Raw genomic sequence first — 22,192 nt, forward strand, 5'->3', positions numbered from 1 at the left:
GACGACGTTGCCGCCGCCGACGACATCGGCGCGGGGAAGTTCACCGTCTCGAGGAGAGCGGTTCCTCAGGGGCCCAACCCTCTGCACAACTGACGAGGATCAACGCAGGGTCACGAGGATCGTCGGCATCAGCTCCGGTGGATCTCTGCGGCAGGCACCATGGCCACCAGATACATATACTATACCCTTTTTTTTGTCCTCCCCCCATTATTTTTTTAGCTGGCTAGCCTAGAAAGATGATAATACGGTACAGACAGGCCGTAGTACCACCATTGATGTATGTATGTATGTATGCATGCTCATCAATACCTGTGGGCTGTGTGTGGCTCCCTCCCTCCATTCCTGCTTCCTTGCATGATTAGCTACAGCCCTCGTGTACATATGCAGTGATTGATGTGGCCAAGGCGTGATAGTTTGTTGGTTAAGCATTTACGTACGTGCTCCCTCCGATCCATAATAAGTGTCGTGGTTTTGAACTAAGGTTGGGTTAAGCTTAGTTCAGAACCGCGACACTTATTTTGGATCGAAGGGACGGAGTACTAAATAGCAGTGTCTTTACAATCGTATAGTTGAGTAGGATCTAAAATGCTGAGATGTTGTTGCTGTTCTTCTTTTTCCTTTTTGCCTTATCTGAAGAAATTAAGTAAGCTGTTTTTTTGCCAGTGATATCTTGTGGTTGTTGGAGGGCTCCTATCTAGGAGTAGTAGAGTGGTATCTGCTGATCTATAAAGCAGAGTCATGAGGCGCATGTGAATGCTTAATCAACCCCGTGAGCGGAGCAGGTGTTAATTACTTAATCACGGGCTGATTAAGGCGCCTCCTCTCCTTTTTCTTGTAAATATTTTGGGAGCAATCTTTTTCGAGAGATGGGCTGGCTGAAGCAAAGCAGAGTAAATAAATAAATAAAATAAAATGTCTGCAGCTGGCTGTACGATTTTATTTTATATTTAATTTTTGGGTGATTCAGCTGGGCTGGCTGTACGTGGGTTGGGTCGCCGGCGATGTCCCCGGAGCCGGAGCCGCAGGACGTACAGGTGATTAGGTGACGGTGGTCGGTGGTGGACTCGCAGACACATGCGATTAGCAGCTGGAGTGGTGGTCAAAGCTGCGGCCGGTCTCCGGGTTGATGCTGTGAGTTGGGGTGGGTGGGTGGAGGAGCGGAGCAGCTGGGCAGGCGATTTTGCTGGTCAAACTCATCTCGAGATCCGAGCCAGATACTACCTAAAATTGTCAGGCAGTGCGGTGTCTCAACTCTGGACTGGACTGAGCTGGCTGTCTTCTTATAATTTTCAGAAATTTGCTCCGATTAATCCAGGGTATATTTGTTTGTGCACGTAAATATGATAAGTGTACAGTGAAGCTAAAAAGGAAGGAAATCTGATGACAGATTTCTAGCAGGTTGGAGCCAACGTCTTCATCAGATTAACCGCACGAATGCTGGACCTTGCTCAGTTGCCTTGCCACGCCAGGGGGGAAATGGCTCGATATGAAACTGCCTCAAGCCAATACCCCTTCCCTTCATCAACTTATCTCTGTCGCGGCCGTCTCGAGCGGCTCCTCTTCATCCGCTTCTCTGGCGAGCTCCAGCTCTCCACGCTATCCAGCGATTCCGGTCCAAGTGCGGCGGCGCAGCACGCAAATCCCGGTGATGGTGGTTGGGCGCCGCCATCTGCGAGTAGCGGGAGGAGTGGTGGTGGTGGTGGCGGTGGCCGGGAGCTGCGAGCTGGTGATGCTTATCTGATGATGGTCGTTTCCATAGACGGTTATGTTCTTCATCGACCTCAGCGACGAGGACGGCGACGGCCACTAGATCTAGGTTTTATTATGTTTTTCTTATTTTAATTAATGTATATATTTTAAATTCAGAAGATGTTCAAATTTTGAAATACCTCACGACGCGGTGTCCCTTTCTATCAAGAAATGAGGCTTCACAATTACTGGCCAATATTTATCAGTTTTTCGCTCGCATCTCGACCGCTTTTACTTTAAAAAGTAAGCGAGGAGAGCTGATAAAGATGGAGTTCCCCTATGATGAGCCCTATGATGAGATTTAGTTTCACAGATATGATGAGTTGGGCGCCTTAAACATTCAGCCACGGAGCTTTTTCCGCTTCTTTCTTGCACAATTAACTGGGAGTTCCTGGGCGAGGACATTTGTCATGTGGTTCGTGGTTTCTTGGAGGGAAGACCAATTCCTGAAGGTTTCTGTGATTCGGTTATTGTCTTGATTCCAAAGACTACCAAACCGAAGCTGTTGAAGAACTTTCGTCCTATCAGTCTGTGCAATGTGCTCTACAAGATTGCTTCCAAGGTCCTAGCCAACCGTCTGAAATCTATTCTGCCTGTGGTGGTTTCAGAGAGTCAGAGTGCCTTTGTTCCTGGCAGATTGATCATGGATAACACCCTTATTGCTTATGAGTGCCTTCACACCATCCGGAATCAACGCGTGAAGAAACCCTTCTTTGCCCTAAAGATCGATATGATGAAGGCTTATGATCGTGTGGAGTGGAGCTATCTGCATGAGTGCCTGACCAAGCTTGGTTTTGCAAACTCATGGATTGAGACTGTCATGAGGTGTGTGACTAATGTCCGGTATGCCGTGCATGTTAATGGTGAGTTAACTGAACCGGTGGTTCCTTCTTGTGGGATTCGTCAAGGGGATCCAATAAGCCCGTATATATTCCTCTTATGCTCTGAAGGTTTGTCTAGTCTGCTATTTCAAAAAGAGGCTCGTGGCGAGCTACATGGGATTCGCAACGGCTATCATGGCCTGTCTATCTCACACCTCCTGTTCGCGGACGATAGTATCTTCTTTGCGAAGAGTGATTATCAGAGTGTGGCATCATTGGAATCTACCCTCAACTCCTATTGTTCGGGATCAGGCCAAGCTATTAACAAAGACAAGTCGGCGCTCTTCTTTGGCAGACACTGCCCCACAAGTGTCAAGGACAGGGTTAAGGCTCAGTTGGGCATTAGCAACGAATCCTTTAAGGACTCATATCTGGGTATGTCGACGGAGGTTGGTAACTCTCCTACTAGTACTTTCAAGTTTCTTGTTGATAAGGCGCGGCAGAACATATTTGGTTGGTCTGATCGGACTATGTCTAGGGTTGGCACTGAAACTTTACTGAAATCAAAGACTCAAGCTATCCCCACCTTCATCTCAACCTGTTTCCATCTGCCTGTGGCTATCTGCGAGAAGTTCAGGCAAATCGTGTCTGATCAATGGTGGGGTCGCGAGGATGGCAAAAAGAAAATGCATTGGCGCTCTTGGGAGTGGCTTTCTACGCCGAAATCCCTCGGGGGCATGGGCTTCAGGGATATGGCGCTCTTCAACCAAGCTATGTTGGGCAAACAAGGTTGGAGGCTTCTGACTGACCCTGGATCTTTGTGTGCTTGGGTTCTAAAGGGAAGGTATTTTTCGTTTGGTGACTTTTGGAATGCTTATGCTCCTAGTTCTACCTCGGCCACTTGGCGTGCTATTCTGCATGGGCGGGACCTGCTCAAGAAGGGTGTGCAATGGGGGATTGGGGATGGCAGGAGTACTCTCATTGTCAAAGATCACTGGATCCCTTCCACTCCTCCGGCTATGCTTCGAACTCTATCACCCATCCCAAGCTCGGCTACAGTCCATTGTTTGCTTGATGAGGAGAGCGGAGGCTGGAACGAGGAATCCGGGCGTGCTTTCTTCCCTGATGATGTGGCTTAGGACATTCTCAATATTAATGTGAGTCTGGAAGGAGGTCCGGACTTTGTGCGCTGGCCGTTCACAAAATATGGTCAATATTCCGTTCGCTCAGCATACAATATGGTCAGGACGAACAGGTTTTTGCTGGCGCGAAGTGGAAATGGTGAGGGTCAGCACTCAGGTTGGCCTTTGGAGGATAAGCTGTGGAAGAAGATATGGAACATCAAGGTCCCGAACAAAATGAAAATCTTGCTGTGGAGATTTGTTCACAATTGCTTGCCAACGGGAGAACAACTGCAGTGCGCCATGTCCCAACGAGGACGGATTGTGTGTTCTGTGGCCGGGCTGAAGGTATCGAGCACGCGATGCTCTTTTGTGGCCATGCAAGATTAGTCCGGGAGGAGATCAAGGAGGTTTTTGGTCTCAAACTGTGTTGCTCCTCATTCACTTCTCCTAAGCAGTGGTTTTTCGAGCTGATTGGCCGGTGTTCTGACAGGGAGATCTCCGTCATCACGGTCACATTATGGCACATCTGGGAAGCCCGTAATGCTGCTCGCAATGATCCGGATCCCCCTCATCCAAAGCGGACGGCTGCGAGGTCGAGAGCTTATGTGGATATGATTTTCCAGCACCTCTTCAAACCTGCTACTGGCCTTGGACGGGCATCTTCGGGGACTGGTTTTCGTTGGACTCCGCCACCGCATGGTACGTTGTTGGTATCGTCTGATGCTGCGGTTTCCGCCGACAGTGCTTCTTCTACAGCGGGGGTGGTGGTTCAGGATCATTCTGGGCAGTGTGTGGCGGCTGCCTCCGATCCCTTGCCCGGTGTCTCGTCCCCAGAGTTGGTTGAGGCCTTGGCGCTCCGTCGGGCGGTGCTGCTCGCGGGCGAGATGAATTATGATCGAGTGATCTTTCAGTCTGATTGCCTCTCGGTGGTTCAAAGGATTCACTCTCCGATCCGGGACAGGTCCATGGTGGGTTCGATCATCGCTGATATCAAGATGGCCTGTCGAGCTTTGTCTTCGGTCTCCTTTATGCATGTCCGTCGGCATTGTACTCCCTCCGTTCCGAATTACTTGTCACATGTATGGATGTATCTAGATGTATTTTAGTTCTAGATACATCCATTTCAGCGACGAGTAATTTGGGACGGAGGGAGTAATATTTTAGCTCATGTTCTAGCTAGATCTAGTCTGAACTCTGTGAGTCCTTGTGTTTTTCATTTTGTCCCGGATTGCATCCGGGAGACTCTGTGTAATCTGTTTGCTTGATTAATAAAGGCCGACGTTCTCTCAAAAAAAAAAATTGGGCACACCTAAACCGGACTTTGTGTCTAAAAAGAAGCCGGACTTTCAATTCAGGCGAGCCTACCTAAACAGAAACAAGGTCGGCGGGTTGGAAATTGCCCAAAAAGTCCCGACCTTTACCGGAAAAGGCTAGAACCGCCGCAATCTCCCGTGCCCAGTCCCTACAGCCGCCGCCGCCGCCCCGCCGCCCCGCCGGACGCCCCTCGCTCCCTCTCCCCGCCCCGGCCCCGCTTCCCACGGGCGTCGGCGCCGCCGCCGCCGCCGCCGCCGGCCCTGTTCTTCCTCGCCTGGGCGCCGCGCTGCCGCCGTCTCCACCCCGTCCGCCCACGCCCATTGGGTTCGAGGTACCAGGTTTCTCCATCTTCATCCGGCGGTCAGGCTCAACACAAATCCCGCTGAACCTCACGGCTTCCGGGCGCGCGCCGTCTAGATCCGCCCTTACAGCAGCCGCTGTGGCGACCTGGGAACGGCTTGCTAGCTACTCTAGATTGCGAAGGCAAGATTTTATTTTTGCCTGCTTGGTCTGAGCGATGTGCCGAGCCATGTTCTTGAACTTTTGCATGGCTTTGTTAACTTTCCCTGCCGATGCTGCTTGAGTAGTTGCGGCTGGCCTGGTGGCTGCTTGCTCTGTTTGAGGTGGTGGTACAATTCTAGGTTCCTATTAATGGAGATTGGGGCAACTGCCCTTTCATCAAAAGGGAAATCCTAAACTGAACCCGCATGCCGGCCCCTGTTTCTGTTTCTGGATGAGGCCTTGAAATTCTGGGTGGGAGCCATATCCCTACCCACACACCCAGGAGATAGATAGATAGATAGATAGATGAACAACCCTCCACTGCTGATAGTTGTCTTTTATGTTTGATAGTTTTATGAGTCTAAAACCTGTGGACGCCTTCGCTGCACAATGCTTGTTCTTATTCAGATGATGCCCGTACGATGTTGTTTTTCATGTTTGCCAGCTCTGTTTATACATCTTTGATGTTTGCCAGCTCTTTTTATAAATGCCTTTGATGCTTGCCAGCTCTGTTTGTTTATAAATGTAAAACCTGTAGATGCGTCTTGCACGGTGCTGCTTATTCTTAATTGTTCGGAGGAAATCTCTCTCAGCCATCACGAGTGACTGTTGCTAGGCGTTGTTATTTCCTGCAGGAGCTCCTATATATGGCGACATCCGACGAACAGGCTCACGAGGACCGACAGGATATCAAGGACGAACAACTGGCTCACAAGGACGACGAACAGGCTGAGAAGGAGTACGCCGATTTCGAGGCGAGGGTCAGGAGGACGATATACATCGATCACCTCTCCCCCCTGGTCACCGCCCAGGTCATCAAGGCGTCTCTCGCCCAGTGCGCCAACGTCGTCAGCACCGAGTTCATTCAGAACTACACGATCCAGTACGAGATCCCCGCCGCTGCGTTGGTGGAGGTGGACAACGTGTCGCAGGCCCAGGCTGCTGTGGACCTGATGAACAACTTCCCTTTCATGCTCGGCGGGATGCCCAGGCCTGTGAGGGCCGTCTTTGCAAAGCCCGACATGTTTCCGGACCGCCCTAGGAAGCCTGGCTTGAAGGTTGAGTTCAGCTGGGTCAAGCAAGGAGATCCAGGGTATGATGGGATGAATAAGCTCAAGGGCCTCGCCAGGAGGCAAGAAGCAGAAAATATGGCACTTATCAAGGTGAAGTGGTTGTTTCTTTACTTCTTTACTCTTCTTATTATGTACTTGTATGCCCACTACTAAGAAAAGCTGCAAATCTTTCTGCCTTCCTTTACTTGTCTAAAATGAGAAAAACACTTGCTCAGGGAACAGGAAATGTCAGACATATTTTGAGAAATATTTTGAGAATTTTGATGATGATGCTGTTCTTTAAAATGTGATACAGTTGCTTTAAACCTCGTTTGTTTTGCATAGGAGCCATAATTTCATTAAACTTTGTTCACCTTTTTGTTTCAGAATCAATTGGAAGAGGAGAAGGAGCTGGCGGCGCAGCAGCAGGAAACCCTGGAAGCAAGCAATAGCAAGTACGACATGCTCGAGAAACTCATAACTGACGGGGACATTACTAAACTCGCTCAGCATTACAAGGTCAAGCTGGGAGACGACTGATGAGTTGTCGACGTACAAGCACCTCCCTCGGAGACTGCGGTCACCAGTGCAAGCAGATTCTTGTTCTGCCCAGGGCATCCCACTCGTAGATGTGATGGTGTGATAGTAATCATCCATTGGCTAGTCATAAAGCATCGATTTGTTTGGTGCCGCCGCGCTCTAGTTGTAGCCAGCTGCAAAGCAGCAGTTCCTTAGTGTAACAACTGTCAGATACAATATGATCCGATCCGTTGATGGTACGCTTGGTGTAATATCAATCTTTGTATGACCTTCAAGCTTAGCATGTCGGCAAGATGATCCAACGATGTCTGGTACCATCTCCTGTATTGCTTGAAACTTGCTTGATATCGGATATTATGTCGGTGCCCTCGGTTCCGTCCTGTCTGGCAGTTGTGCTGCTAGCTTGAGATGTTTTATGTTGGTCCTGAAGGCAGGTTGTTGCTTGGAGCAGGAGGGAATCATGTCTGCCTTGTGTTGCCAGGAATGGACACAATGTCAGTCACAAGTGCCATGTTCCCAAACCTTGCAACACAGGAGAAGGAGGTTCTGCCTGGCAAGAGGAACACCAGAGCTTTTTCACTGCTGTTGCTGCACCTGAATCTGCAATGGGTAGGTAGGTCCCAAGGGCCAAGGAGGATTCTGCCTCTGCTTCTTATCAGGTGCTCTTCACAAGGAAATTTCTTCACCTCCTCTCACTTTCTGCTGTTGCTAGGAGTAATATTGTGTCAGGTTTTCTGACTGCTACTAGAATAGAATGATATGGTTTGGAATCATCACCAGCCAAGTTGGTCTCCATCCATGCTTGCTTGTCCCACCTCCATCTTCCCAGATTTTTCTTACACTCTGTTTCAAATGCAGTGTACACCTACCTTGTTTCAAATTCTGTCAGGTCAAGTCAAACTGAAACTCAATGGAAAGTCCTACCATACACTGCCAAATGCCATAAATTGTTTGTCTGAAGTTGTCTATTTGTCAGATTACTTGTGCTACCCATGAAGATGCAAAGAACATGCTCCGGATGCCGCAGTTTATATTAACTGAACAGAAGGAAAAAAACATACTTTTTATCGCTGTGACAGGGGTTATGAGGCGCGCGTAGGGCTGCAAGAAAAGCTCAAGACTCGTGAGCCAATTGAGACCAACTTGTCTTTTGGCTCGACTCAAAAAAGAAATGAGCTGAGTATAAGCCCTCTCTCCAAATATCAAACTCGACACGACTCATCTGAAGGATTATATTGTGTATGAAGAGCGTAGAATAAATTCAAGTTGATACAGCGAAATGTTCCAAATATCAAACTTGACAAACCCCCTCTCCAAACCATGATCCCTCGTCTGAGATGGTTTAGTGTCTAAAGTGAGTGCATGGCAAACGTTTCCAAACTATCTCAAAATTTCACCACGGCATTATCAGGTCATATCATGACACCATGACAAGTATCAGGGTTTCCAGACTTCATTTTCATTAACTTGTAAAATCATGTAGTACTACATTGGTAAAATCAAACAACCTGGCATAACACATGCATATGTTTTTTTTTTTGAGGAGTAACTCACAAAAACAGCCTAGCATGCCGGCAGCCCAACAGGCCTGGCGTGCCGCCGAGCCGGCCCGTGTAGCTTCTGGGCCGTGCCTGGGCTGGAGGGGGCAGCACGTGGGCCGGCATGGCGGGCCGGGCCGTGCCAGGCACGATTGTGATGGGCCGGCCCGTTTGGCCAGCTCTGGCCGGGATCGCCTACCTGTCTCTCTGGAAAAAATTAGTCTCTCTCTGTTTCGGCTCACCCGAACGACACCCTCTCTTGGAATTCGAATTCAAGCGAGCGAACGGAGAGAGGCGAGCGCCGCTTCCTCCGCGAGCCAACCACCGGAGCCCTTCCCGAGCGCGAGACCTAGGGTTCAAGCCGCCGCCGTTACTGCCGGCCCTCCGCCGCGGCGCGCCCAGCCGGCCGAACCCTCCGCGGCCCCGCCTCCGGCACGGCAGCGCCTCCCTCCCTGTCCCCGGAGCAGCCGCCCCCGCCCAGCAACGCCGCCGCCGGCGGCCAGTCCATAGGCAGGTAGCCACCACCCCTCCTTCCTCCTCCCTCCCCCCTCCCTCCTTCCTATTGCATCCTCTGTCCGCTCAAAATCCCCCCCTGATTTCTGCACTGGATGAGCACCTGCCGTAGATCTGAGATATATTGTGAGTACATGATGATGGTTATCTCCTGATGAGTACTCGCCGCATGAGTTTTCCCGTGCGTGCTCAAGTCCGCTACATGTGAGAGGATTTTTGCTTGGCAGGTGTTTGTCGTAATGCTTGCAGGGGCAAATGCTTACGGATTGTATGTAGTTTGAATCTTCTTCAGATGCGCAGATGTTTTCGTTTCAACATGTTAGCAGTAGTGAAACATGCAACGACTGACGGTGATATATATGAAAGGGGAAAACATCAACTTCTTTTTTATCTGCACAGCCTTTGACCTGAAACCAAAGCTTAGTAGCAGTAAACATGCAATTTGACAGAGCAGGAGCTTTGCCTTGGTTATACTGGCCGAAATTGATTGCTTAACACTTAACACATCAGTACTAACTAGTGGTGTTGTTGGTGTGATGGATGCCCCAGATCTCGTTTATGATTGGGAATACAGTGGTACTGTTGCGCTCTGTTGTTGATTTTAACAGTCAGACCTGAAATGCCAGTACAGTTTAAAGTGATTGCTTCTCCTTTTCCATGTTTGCTGACTGGTTGATCTTCAGGTTCCACCGTTCGTGTTACGCCATGATAGATGCACCGCTAGCTAATGATTTGATTTGCTGCTCCACATTCATCTGTACACTTGCTGAAAGCCTAATTCTATCCAATTGGAACTTCGGAGTTGAAACAGGGCATCAACATTGTCAATTGGAGAGGCTTGGAGCAGCGCATCAACATTATCAATTGGAGAGGCTTGGAGCAGGGCATCAACATTGTCAATTGGAGAGGCTTGGAGCTGCTTCGGCACCCACAGCAGAGCAAGCAAGAAGGCATCAGTTCTAGAAGCTTGCAGAACCCTTGCCCGCACGGATGGAGAACCGAAAGAATACCGGCCTCAGGGTACTGCCGCCTGACCCCTTCCCCACTTCTGTACCCTGCCCGTCTCTCCACTCTTTCGTCTCATTTTTCTTCCCTTTTGCGCCACCGCGTCATTGCACACAGAAGAGGAAGCTTCCGAAGGATGGGACGGTGCAGGAGCAGGAGCCTGCTATCAAGGAGATGTGCCAAGGTAAAGCTGAGCGAATTCTGTCCTTCTCGGCCAGAGATGGGTGTTGTTTTTTTGAAACGTTTTGTGATTTGGATGATGCAGCCCTGAAGGAGATGGAAAGTGAGCTCCAGAACCTCCGGGACGACAACAACCAGCTCCGCGACGAGCTGTAAGATCAAATGCTTTTGTTGTGCTTGCTGATTTGGGCTCACTTTTATTTTTTGGGGAATGACGGCTGAGACACTGATGCCTCTTCTTTTTCTTGTTGTTGCTGTTGATTCTTTTATGCCAGCCTTGGCAAAGACCGGCAGCTTGCGGAGACACGGACAGTTCTAGTTGACAGGGAGCACAAGCTTTCGAACACCCAGGCACTTCTAGTTGACAGGGAGCAGCAGCTTGCGGCCCAGACACTTGTTGTTGACAGTGAGTTTCCTTGTCTAAATTTTGAGTTCTACTCCCTTTACCATTTGGTCCAAGTTGATGCTTGGAATTTTAGAGAATGGAGATCGGTGGTGTGTCAGCATAAAACATGCATTTATGGGGGATTAATACATGTCTTCTTGAAATAGAGTGCATCAATGTGTCCGGTGGAGAGTACTTTACTGATTAACAGATGTCTATACCTCAAATCAACTTATCTTTGTGGTGATCTGGATTTCACGCAACTCACATATCTAAGTATTTGATTGTTGTAAGCAACTACTTCTCCAGGCTGTGACATTTCTATAGATCAGGCTTAATTATTTGATTATTTTTTTAATCTAATTTGCTGATTGCCACAATTCTTTGATGTTTAGTTTGCAAAGTAAACACCAAAAGCGCCGATCGCCTGAGTTGATTTCCCTTTATATGATATACTATGCGGAAAGAGAGTTGGAAAACTAGCAACAAGCAAGGCATATCACATGATATTAGTCAACAAACTGAACAGTTATTGTGATACTTCTCACTATTGTAGTAATCTATTCTAATTGGGCCATTGTTATATCAAATTGCTACACACATATAATTGGCATATAATCGATTATATGAGTGTGTCAACATGTGGCCGCACCCTATTATAGAAGTACACTTTGTGCAGCAAAAAAAGTCCAAATATCATAGATGAGCAACTTGCTAGAAAATGTGCATTTGCAGAAAGGCATGCAAAAACATGACCATTTGCGAACTGTTCTCTTGAGTAAGACAAAAACGCTGTGCGCATATATAGTTGCTATATTGGCCCTTCATCTCTCTGTCTTTTTTTGGTACAATACACAACTTTACATAATTTTGAACAACTTTTAGCAGGTGCACATGTTATAGCATATTACAATCATGATTTTCCCCCCACATTTATTGGAAAATTCTGGGTTCTTGTTCTAGAAGTGAGGTGTGGGTGCAGCGAGTTGTGGAAAATTCAGAATTCACATTCGATGTTTGTCAACTGCCAACTGAACTGAGCTGTGATACTAGCCATGTTTAGCTTGAATCAGTTACTCAATTTTGCAATTATGTCTCTGAAAATGTAGGATTTGATGAAATGGTTTTTGTATGCTTATATGCAAGTGAACAGTTGGCAATAAAACCTACGTGCATCATGTTATTTTCTACTTCTATAATCTGATGTTTGGAGAGCTGATGGTGTTGCATTTATCTGCATGTCTCTATCGTGGTCCAAAATATGCTTCACATTCTGTTTAGTTCTAATGATCATTAACTGCTTACCCACCAGTTTTACATTTTCCAGTGCTTTATTACACAACAGCCTTAACAGGGTAATGTAATTCATGGTTGTTTTATACCTGGTTAATAACCAGGTTCAGGTATGCCAGAGTGTAATAACAGCCAACTGGTTTCTCGAAAAAAATACAAACCTTATGAAGCACAGCAGTCCTTCGTAAATTCACCTATACCTTGTAGATTGCCAAGTGCCAACTAATCTATTTCTATCTTTCATTCTTTTTGGTGATAACCAAGTGATTTAGCTGCAATTTTATTTACTCTGCTCTGCTTTTCTTATGCAGCAAAGGAGTTTGAAACTGAAATTTTGAGGCTTAAGCGTCTCTTGGCTGAGAAGAGTGACACAAATGATCATACAGCTCTAGTGTCTCCTGAGACAATAAATGAAGTCATACAGAAGCAAACTCCAGTTTCATCTGCAAGGACACCAGCGTCAAACAGAATGAATACAGTCCAGTCCAGTGTGAAGGCCATTGCCCACCATGGTAGCTTTCAGGATGAAGCTAGTGAGGCAAGTTGTTGAAACTACTTTGCTTGTAGTGTAGAAGTATGCAAGGGTAAATGATTATCTTGAGCTTTATATTGTTTGCTAAGCCTTTTTTACTGGCTTGCGTTGTTCTGTAGCAGGACTGCTGTAGAAGAGGTGTTTGCAGCTCAGGTTAGTGATAATGTACGAGTGGATTGCAGTTTGTGTTTCTTCTCATGCCTGTAAATTGGTTTGACTTGTAAGTCTGTTGCTTTCAGGGAGTGGGACAGATGAAAATTCTCGTTCTTGTGTGTATCATATGCTGCTTGAATCTTTAGTTGGCATGAAGTTTTCACTGAAGGATGAAACAGAAGGACTCTCACTTTCAATCCATCATGAAGCTACTGGTACATGCAAACACCAGTGCTCGCGTTGTTTAATTTGCTACAGCACATTAGTAGAATGTGACACTGGGGTTATTTATGGTTTGCATTTTACATTTTGGCCTTGATATTTTACTTACATTCATGCATGTTATTTTATATGTAACTGGGCAAGCTGGATATCTGGAGAGCAGTTGTGTTTAGAGTAGCTGCCTCTGTAACTTGAAAAGTGTGGACTTCTTCTGTAGCTTAAACTGCAAAATGTGGTACCTAAATACACATTCAGTGACAGCTTGCCTTGTAGTGAGAATTGTGTACCTCTTTTGTATCATAGTCCCTCTTTGAGCCAGCCTTGCATTTTGAACAGTTTATACTTGTGTGGACTTTATTAGATGCAGGGCCATGCGCACAATATTGTCACAGTGACAGACAATGGCGAGTACCTGATGTTAGAGAATGGACTCAGAACAGAGTTTATTCTGACCTTTAGTTGTTGTTCCCAGCACATGTCGTAATTACGGCTCTGAAATTTTGATGTTGATTGAGGCTATGTTCCTGTCAGTGATAGATAGTCGTATGTTGAAGTGGCATGTTACCTCTTATCTTGCTATCACCGACATGTGACAAATATGTTTTTACATTTATATTCTGGCGATAAACATGTGCCTCTGTTTGTCAACAGGGAAGTAAGTGCCTAGCATATGATGATTTTGCATCAGTGGATGTTTCATTTTGCGCCACCGATAGAACTCTGAGCATAAAATAAAAATAGCATATTATTATGTACTATAATAAAGGTGGTAATGCAACCTTAACTGAGATGTTCAAGTTATTTATTGCAGGTTATGATTTCAGCCTTACATGGTTGGAGCAACCCGATGGTGGTGAATGGGCCTACAAATACTCCTCACTGGGCACCCTGGAGGAGATGGCTTTGAAGTGGATGAAAGTGCAGGACATACGGTTCAGCATGGACATGTTCCCCATGTTCTTCGAGCGGATATCGAGCCTTATCAAGCGAGGCCGATGAATGATCGCCGTGACTTGATGCTGTAGAGCTCTAGGTAGATGTGACATGACTGAAACTGATTGACTGTTGGCAGAATGAACGGTCCTTGATATCTTGGGAGGGCTGAAGATGGTTTGGGCCTGTTCCTTTAGCTACTGAATCTTGGGACCTGTACTGCATAGTTAATGAGCAAGGCAAGAGTGGCTGATATCTGGGATGGCCAACAGGTTATGGGCGCTGTTAGGAGGAACCGTAACGATGAGTTGATGCAATGGTGGCATGAGTTTGAAAGTATTGCTCGGATCATTGTGTTTACTGGTGACGAAGACCGGATTGTTTGTCAATATGTGGCTAGTAATTGTTTTCTCTTCTAGTAGTTCTCTTTATAAGATTATGATCAATTTTAGGGGGTCACCCCATTTCATTTGCCTGTTGTTTGGAAGATAAAGGCCCCTCCCGAGATCCATTTATTTGTATGTTTTGTTTTGGCTCTTGCTCAGAATAAAATCATGACCAGGAATGACCTTGGCAAGAGAAACATGGAAATAAAAAAAGCTTTTGTAGAGTGTTTTGCTGGGATCTGGATAACCTTATGTTCGAGTGTGTGGTTTCTGAACCTTGTATGAACTTTGTGGTTTCCTTATGCAATGGAACGGTGGAGAGAACCCATGAGAAAGAAGAAGTTGTTACTTGTTGCATCTGACGCCATCTAAAATCTTCTCAGGAAACCTCCGCGGCGGCGGCGTGCTCTCCTGGAGATCAATGGCCGATAGATCATGCCTTCTTCCACTTCTTCCTCCTCTTCACGCCGGCTTGTAGAGCTTCTCCGTCGTCTTCCTCGACACTTCTGCACACACAAGTAGGAGAACGGAGCAAGCAAGTTCAGACCCAAGTGGTCAGTCACTACGGGACGCCCACGGGTGCCGTTGGGAGCTAGCGAGGTTTCTTTGAAGGTTCAGCCTGCTGCAATTCTCCCTCCTCTGAATCGTAAGACAGAAGCTACTGACATGGGGAAATCAGATGATCCAACGCAAAAAGTATGATATTTCTATTCTCTAGCGCTCGTCATATAGAAAAGGTATCCAGCTCGTCCCTCTAGTGCTCGTAAAGAAATCCTTCTTGTCCGAGAAGGCAACAACCATTTATTTCATTTCTTTAACCCGGATTGCATTATTTAATTGATTTACTATGTCGTGTACCACGTATTGGTTCGCGAATGCGTTGCTTGAAGGAAGGAAGCGGCTTTAGAGGAGGGATGCCGTCAAAAGGGTATGCCGGATTTTTTATATGCTAAAGATACTGGTTCAATATGTCATTTCCGAAATCGAGGACCACACCGCTGGGAGGACAACTCAAGCACCAAAGACAAAGGTATCACTCGTAAAAGTGATTTTCATCGTAGAACTAGCTCTTGCGTTAGGTGAAATCCAACGTTAGGTAGGATAGGCAGGTATTCTAGGGATATGCTCATCTGCTGCCCGCGTAAGGTTCATATCTGTCCAAGGACAATGGTATAAGGTTCGCATCTTCCCAAAGCCGAAGAACTTCTTTGAACTACAGCCAAGGCAAATCTCTAGTATTGGTATCAGGGGCCGGTGTCTAGGGATAGGAGCTGTCAAAAGGAAAGGCGAGAAGCCTTGGCTTTGATGACATCCCGACCTATAGAAAAAGGATCAAGCAGAAGCAAGATCTGCTAAAGATTTTGATGCCTCAGTCCTTGCAAAACAGATTCATAAAAAAGGAAGTGGGTTGGGCTCTTATCTTAAGTGGGATATTTGGCCATTGGTTTCAGCACTGACCGTAAGTCTGAATCTGATGAAACTTAAGTGCCTTTTACTTTGGTTCAAAAGATGACCGTCCCATTAGCCAGCCTCATCCACAGCTTCGCTAGATTTCTTTGATCTCGTGCATTTGCAACGTGGTGCTCGTAATTTCCCCAAGAGGTTGCTATGGCTTGGAGGCTCATCAGGTCTAACGGACTTTCGTCCTTCGTGAAAGAACATGCGGTGTCCCCATGTTTGGTTTTGGTAATTGATGACAATCTCTATGGACTAATGGTTGCCTTGAGTTATATTTGAAGGGTTTGTCCATAGGCTTTTCTTGGAGTCCATTTGTTGGTTTCAAGGAGAGTTTTTGATGACCAAGGTGCTATTAAGGAATTATCCAAAGATTGGTCTTGTGAGTGTTGAGCTTATTGCAAGCATGTCTTGAAGAAGAAGATTGTGTGATCATTCATGTTTACCTTCAAGACATCATACAAATGAAGAGAGTTGGAAAGATTCAAGGTTGATCAAGACTAAGTCAAAGAGAGAATCAAGTTGATCAACACACAAAGCGTAGAAGATGTACCGAGAGGGATCACGTGATCGCATGGTAAGGTAAGCATTGTCCTTTATGCTTTGTGTACTAACCCATGGTCTACGTGAGAGTTCTATGTGGGGTTAGGTATGTTTCCATGGGCTTGCGTCAAGAGGAAGATATTATACAACCCATGGAGGATGACATCAAATGGTGTTCGTCACCAAGTTTGCGTGTGCAAGTTCAAGTGGAGCATCATCAAAGAGATCTTATGCTTGAAGCTTGCCGTCCATTGTGGTGACAATGGATTTGTGAAGATGTGCCGAAGAGTGGCTCACCCATAGTGGAGTATGGGGGAGCAATCCACTAGTCTTCACCGAGCCAACGCAATCAAGAAAGGTGGTCCAGCTTGAGGGAGTCAAGATCGTCATCATCCAGCTCAAGTGGACTACGCGCAAGGCAAAGGTTTGCCCTTGATAGGTTTTCTATTTTACCGGTCTCATGGTAGTTGTGGGAGACCGGGTTATAGGATCGATTGTCGTACTATCAAGGGGGCCTCTCGATGAGTAGCTTGATCGTATCGTTCGTAGAGAGCTCAAACCATTGCATCCTTGCATCATCTTTATTGGTTCTTATTTGGTTCTTCTCCTTGTGAGATTTGGAGCTTTTGATCACCTTGTTGACAAGCTCGAGTTCATCGAAAACGGAGTTCACTCATGCATCTTCTATGATGTTTTCGATGTTGGAGGTTATGTCGGTTCTTCTCTGTTGGAGGTTTCACTCCTCTATTGTGTTAGGCATACCTCCCCTGCCTCTTCTTACTATAACCAGTCGTTGTTTTGATGCTACTCGTCGTCTTGTATCCAACAAGCTTGAGTTTGCTCAATTCGGAGCTCATTTGCAGAAGTTTTGGCAGTTCTGGTTTTCCTTGGAGTATACTTGTTTTCGTGGAAGTGGCATAAGGATGGCGCCAGCGGTAGTACCGCTGGGCCGGAGCGGCAGTACCGCATATCGCCACAAGCGGTAGTACCGCTGCCCCACAGCGATAGTACCGCCCATGGCCATAAGCGGTAGTACGGCTCCGGTTCCGCGCTGGTACCGCCTCGACTCGAGACGTGGTTTTCTCATGTCGGGTTCAGCGGCAGTAGTAGCGGCAGTAGGAGCGGTAGTACCGCTCGTGTGCGGTAGTACCGCGGCTACCACCGCCCCTAGTGTTGGGGAACGTAGCAGAAATTCAAAATTTTCTACGCATCACCAAGATCAATCTATGGAGTAATCTAGCAACGAGGGGAAGGGGAGTGCATCTACATACCATTGTAGATCGCGATGCGGAAGCGTTGCAAGAACGCGGATGAAGGAGTCGTACTCGTAGCGATTCAGATCGCGGTTGATTCCGATCTAAGCACCGAAGAACGGTGCCTCCGCGTTTAACACACGTGCAGCCCGGTGACGTCTCCCACGCCTTGATCCAGCAAGGAGAGAGGGAGAGGTTGGGGAAGACTCCGTCCAGCAGCAGCACGACGGCGTGGTGGTGATGGAGGAGCATGGCAATCCCGCAGGGCTTCGCCAAGCACCGCGGGAGAGGAGGAGGGAGAGGGGTAGGGCTGCGCCAAGAGAGAGGAAGTCTTGTGTGTTTGCAGCCCCAAATACCTCAAGTATATATAGGGGAAGGGGAGGGGCTGTGCCCCCATCTAGGGTTCCCTCCCCAGGGGTGGCGGCAGCCCCCAAAACCCATCTAGGGTGCGGCCAAGGGGAAAGAGAGGGGGGCGCACCTAGGGTGGGCCTTAAGGCCCATCTGGACCTAGGGTTTGCCCCCTCCCACTCTCCCTGCGCCTTGGGCCTTGGTGGGGGGGCGCACCAGCCCACCTGGTCCCCTCCCACACTTGGCCCACGCAGCCTTCTGGGGCTGGTGGCCCCACCTGGTGGACCCCCGGGACCCTCCCGGTGGACCCCCGGGACACTCCCGGTGGTCCCGGTACATTACCGATAGCACCCGAAACTTTTCCGGTGACCAAAACAGGACTTCCCATATATAAATCTTTACCTCCGGACCATTCCGGAACTCCTCATGACATCCGGGATCTCATCCGGGACTCCGAACAACATTCGGCAACCACGTATATCTATTCCCTATAACCCTAGCGTCATCGAACCTTAAGTGTGTAGACCCTACGGGTTCGGGAACCATGCAGACATGACCGAGACGTTCTCCGGCCAATAACCAACAGCGGGATCTGGATACCCATGTTGGCTCCCACATGTTCCACGATGATCTCATCGGATGAACCACGATGTCGGGGATTCAATCAATCCCGTATACAAATCCCTTTGTCTATCGGTATGTTACTTGCCCGAGATTCGATCGTCGGTATCCCGATACCTTGTTCAATCTCGTTACCGGCAAGTCTCTTTACTCGTTCCGTAACACATCATCCCGTGATCAACTCCTTGGTCACATTGTGCACATTATGATGATGTCCTACCGAGTGGGCCCAGAGATACCTCTCCATTTACACGGAGTGACAAATCCCAGTCTCGATTCGTGCCAACCCAACAGACACTTTCGGAGATACCTGTAGTGCACCTTTATAGCCACCCAGTTACGTTGTGACGTTTGGTACACCCAAAGCATTCCTACGGTATCCGGGAGTTGCACAATCTCATGGTCTAAGGAAATGATACTTGACATTAGAAAAGCTCTGAGCAAACGAACTACACGATCTTGTGCTAGGCTTAGGATTGGGTCTTGTCCATCACATCATTCTCCTAATGATGTGATCCCGTTATCTACGACATCCAATGTCCATGGTCAGGAAACCGTAACCATCTATTGATCAACGAGCTAGTCAACTAGAGGCTTACTAGGGACATGGTGTTGTCTATGTATCCACACATGTATCTGAGTTTCCTATCAATACAATTTTAGCATGGATAATAAACGATTATCATGAACAAGGAAATATAATAATAACCAATTTATTATTGCCTCTAGGGCATATTTCCAACACCTAGTGCCGCTCAATGGCCCTCCTCTCTGTTCCTTCTCCCTGTGCTCGTCGTAGGCGCTGTGCGCGGTCCCAGCGGTAGTACCGCTGGGCCAAGCGGCAGTACCGCTGGGCCAAGCGGCAGTACCACTGCGGCCAACGGTAGTACCGCTGGCTCCAGCGGTAGTGCTGCTCATACGGCTCTGCCTCGCCCTCTGTTTTGCTCCTCTCTCCGTGTTCTACCGCCCGGGCGGTAGTACCGCTCCCCTGAGCGGTAGTACCGCTCGTGCGCGGACTGAGCACATAACGGTTGGATTCAGGAGCCCCTATAAAAGGGGGTCTTCTTCCCCATTCAACCTTATCCTTTGAGCTCGTGTTCTTCCCCCATTGTTGACCTTCTTCGAGCTTGCTAACTCTCAATCCCTCCATGGATTCTTGCTAGTTTTTTGAGGGAAAAGAGAGAGGAGATCTAGATCCACATTTCCACCAATCACTTTCTCCTCTATGTGAAGGGAACCCCTTGGATCTAGATCTTGGAGTTCTTGGAGTTCTCCTTTTTGTTCTTCCTCTCATTTTCCGACCTAGCATTAGTTGCTTCGGTGGGATTTGAGAGAGAAGGACTTGGGCACTCCGTGTGCCCTTGCCATTGCATTTGGTGCATCGGTTTGAGTTCTCCATGGTGATACGTGGAAGTTACAATTTGAGAAGCTTATTACTCTTGGGTGCTTGGTACCCTTGAGCTTGTTCCTCTTGGGTGCTTGGGCGCCCTAGACGGTTGGTGGTGTTCGGAGCTCAATCATTGTGGTGTAAAGCTCCGGGCAAGTGTCGGGGTCTCCAATTAGGTTGTGGAGATCGCCCCGAGCAATTTGACGGGTACCGGTGACCGCCCCCAAGGGTTGCCAAAGTGTACGGGTTCGGTGACCGCCCCCAAGGGTTGCCATTTGTACGGGTTCGGTGACCGCCCTCAAGGGTCCCTTAGTGGAATCACGGCATCTTGCATTGTGCGAGGGCGTGAGGAGATTACGGTGGCCCTAGTGGCTTCTTGGGGAGCATTGTGCCTCCACACCGCTCCAAACGGAGATTAACATCCGCAAGGGTGTGAACTTCGGGATACATCGTCGTCTCCGTGTGCCTCGGTTATCTCTTATCCGAACCATTTACTTATGCACATTACTTTGTGATAGCCATATTGTTTCTTGTCATATATCTTGCTATCACTTAGTTGTTTATCTTGCTTAGCATAAGTTGTTGGTGCACATAGGTGAGCCTAGTCGTTGTAGGTTTTGTGCTTGTCAAATTAACCGCTAGGTTTATTCCGCATTTGTTCAAGCCTAAACCGTAATTATTTTAAAGCGCCTATTCAACCCCCTCTAGGCGACATCCACGATCTTTCACTTCGACTACCATAGGCGGCTTCGCTATCGCTCCTGACTTAGTATAGAAACCGGTATATAAAAGACAAGTGCTCACCCTCAACTCCAAGGAATGGGAGTGAAATTCATTCCATTCCGTATAAGTAAGTTTATATGATAGGCTATTCGGCACATCCTATGAAAGGCTCTCACAGTCTCACCTAGCAGGCCTCTTTCACCCAGTGCTGATACATTCTACCGTGGGTTCCACTTTCTCTAACTTGATGGGCAAATAAAAAAAATTCCATGCCATGATGGTGCTAATGTTTTGTGAATACGTAATTAGATGGTAATCTAATACTGTCAAAGTGTCAAACCCCAATGACCTAAGGAGTTAAACTTGCTTGGTGCCTGGTATAAAAATGTGGGCGAACGTCCACGTCCTCACTTGCTGAACCTGCAGCGCCGCAAGATCCGCGCGTCACATATGCTTCCCCGTTTCGTCCCATGGTCCAATGCACAAAGGGTGAGTCACACGCTTTGTCGTTCTATCTGCTTCATTATTTTGTGCCAAGGCTTGCTTCATGGAGGCCCAGCTTCATGGGGCCATTGCCGCCCCCCCCCCCCCCCCCCCCCCCCCCACTATACGAAAACGGACGTTGCTAATTAGCGCTCGCGCGTCGGAGCGCTCGCTTTCCGACCAGCCTTTGTATTCCAGATTGAAGCGGTTCCATGTGTTGTTTCCTTTTCCTTTATTTCCTTTTTTTTTAATTTGCATGCAAACCGTAAACACAAGTAAGGCCCAGGAAACAAAAGTACGATGCATGCAGCCACCCACCCCCTTAAAATCAGGGGGGGGAGAGATTAGAGGGAGGAGAGAGAGAGATTAGAGGGAGATCTCAGGGAAAGAGAGAGAGATTTGGGGCCTCTTTGATTCATAGGATTGCAAAAATACAGGAATAGGAAAAACGTAGGATTGGAATGGCATGTCCATTGGATCCTTATAGAATTTGAGTTTGTTTGATTGTGTCATAGGAAAAACAAAGGATTTCTTTCAAGAGGTTGGAGTGGATGTTAGAATTCCTGTGAAATGTAGTACAAATGAAGCCTTAGGAAAAATTCTATAAGATTCAATCCTATGAATCAAACGACCAACATAGGAAAAATTCCTAAGGATTTCAATCCTTCAAAAATCCTATGAAAATCCTTTGAATCAAAGAGGCCCTTATTTGAGGAAAGACCCCACGGTTGGATTAGGGGGAGATTTATTAGGAAAGAAAGAGGGGCCCACGGTTCCAACAATTCCCGCATAGGAATCGAGCGTAAACCCGTAGAAAAACTATTAAGGATGCGTTCGCTTCACAGGATTTGTAGAGTTTTCAAAGGAATGTCCATTCCATCCCTTTAGTTGCGTTCGGATCAAAGGAATAAGCTACAGGATTTCTATGGAAAAGTTCATAAACAGAGTGTGGCAAGAAGGTATACTGGCCTTACCATAAACATATCGGCATATGTACACGTGACCTTGTCAAGCACCTATGTTTGATAGAACTGGTGTAGGATGAACTGTGCCCTCTGACTTTTTTTTTCCTCTTTTCTTTTTTATGTATTGTTGTTTTTATCTTATAAATGAAATTATACCGTAGAACGATTGTTCT

General features: G+C 47.4%; 2 protein-coding genes across 5 annotated transcripts; both read left to right on the forward strand.

Moving 5' to 3' along the window:
- Positions 1-5,056: 5,056 nt before the first annotated feature.
- On the forward strand, positions 5,057-7,418 carry LOC109785964 (ASI1-immunoprecipitated protein 1). 3 transcript variants are annotated; one of them, XM_020344549.4, is made up of 3 exons: positions 5,057-5,491; positions 6,145-6,672; positions 6,949-7,418. In XM_020344549.4, exons 2-3 carry the CDS (start codon positions 6,157-6,159, stop codon positions 7,099-7,101), a joined length of 669 nt encoding a protein of 222 aa, XP_020200138.1. In that variant the 5' UTR covers positions 5,057-5,491; positions 6,145-6,156; the 3' UTR covers positions 7,102-7,418. The 3 variants fall into 3 exon arrangements, with proteins under 3 accessions (XP_020200138.1, XP_020200137.1, XP_073358756.1); XM_020344548.4 differs by having other exon boundaries at positions 5,059-5,339; XM_073502655.1 differs by having other exon boundaries at positions 5,201-5,339; positions 6,126-6,672.
- Positions 7,419-8,840: 1,422 nt separating this feature from the next.
- LOC109785961 (uncharacterized) lies at positions 8,841-14,463 on the forward strand. 2 transcript variants are annotated; one of them, XM_073502656.1, is made up of 9 exons: positions 8,841-9,153; positions 10,036-10,172; positions 10,275-10,341; positions 10,423-10,489; positions 10,613-10,743; positions 12,327-12,553; positions 12,670-12,700; positions 12,787-12,915; positions 13,734-14,463. In XM_073502656.1, the coding sequence occupies exons 2-9, from the start codon at positions 10,143-10,145 to the stop codon at positions 13,919-13,921; spliced, it is 870 nt and encodes a 289-aa protein (XP_073358757.1). In that variant the 5' UTR covers positions 8,841-9,153; positions 10,036-10,142; the 3' UTR covers positions 13,922-14,463. The 2 variants fall into 2 exon arrangements, with proteins under 2 accessions (XP_073358757.1, XP_040249101.1); XM_040393167.3 differs by lacking the exon at positions 8,841-9,153 and having other exon boundaries at positions 10,032-10,172.
- The last annotated feature ends 7,729 nt before the right edge of the window (positions 14,464-22,192 follow it).

The sequence above is a fragment of the Aegilops tauschii genome, chromosome 6 (genome assembly GCF_002575655.3).
Source record: "Aegilops tauschii subsp. strangulata cultivar AL8/78 chromosome 6, Aet v6.0, whole genome shotgun sequence".
Taxonomy (NCBI): domain Eukaryota; kingdom Viridiplantae; phylum Streptophyta; class Magnoliopsida; order Poales; family Poaceae; genus Aegilops; species Aegilops tauschii.

What these genes read in the sequence shown, in the direction of transcription:
- LOC109785961 (XM_073502656.1), top strand. Translation starts at nt 10,143, where the DNA reads ATGGAGAACCGAAAGAATACCGGCCTCAGG. An exon ending in AACCAGCTCCGCGACGAGCT is followed by an intron (nt 10,490 to 10,612) that starts GTAAGATCAAAT and finishes CTTTTATGCCAG; the next exon opens with CCTTGGCAAAGACCGGCAGC. An exon ending in TTCAGGATGAAGCTAGTGAG is followed by an intron (nt 12,554 to 12,669) that starts GCAAGTTGTTGA and finishes GTTCTGTAGCAG; the next exon opens with GACTGCTGTAGAAGAGGTGT.
- LOC109785964 (XM_020344549.4), top strand. Translation starts at nt 6,157, where the DNA reads ATGGCGACATCCGACGAACAGGCTCACGAGGACCGACAGGATATCAAG. An exon ending in AAAATATGGCACTTATCAAG is followed by an intron (nt 6,673 to 6,948) that starts GTGAAGTGGTTG and finishes TTTTTGTTTCAG; the next exon opens with AATCAATTGGAAGAGGAGAA.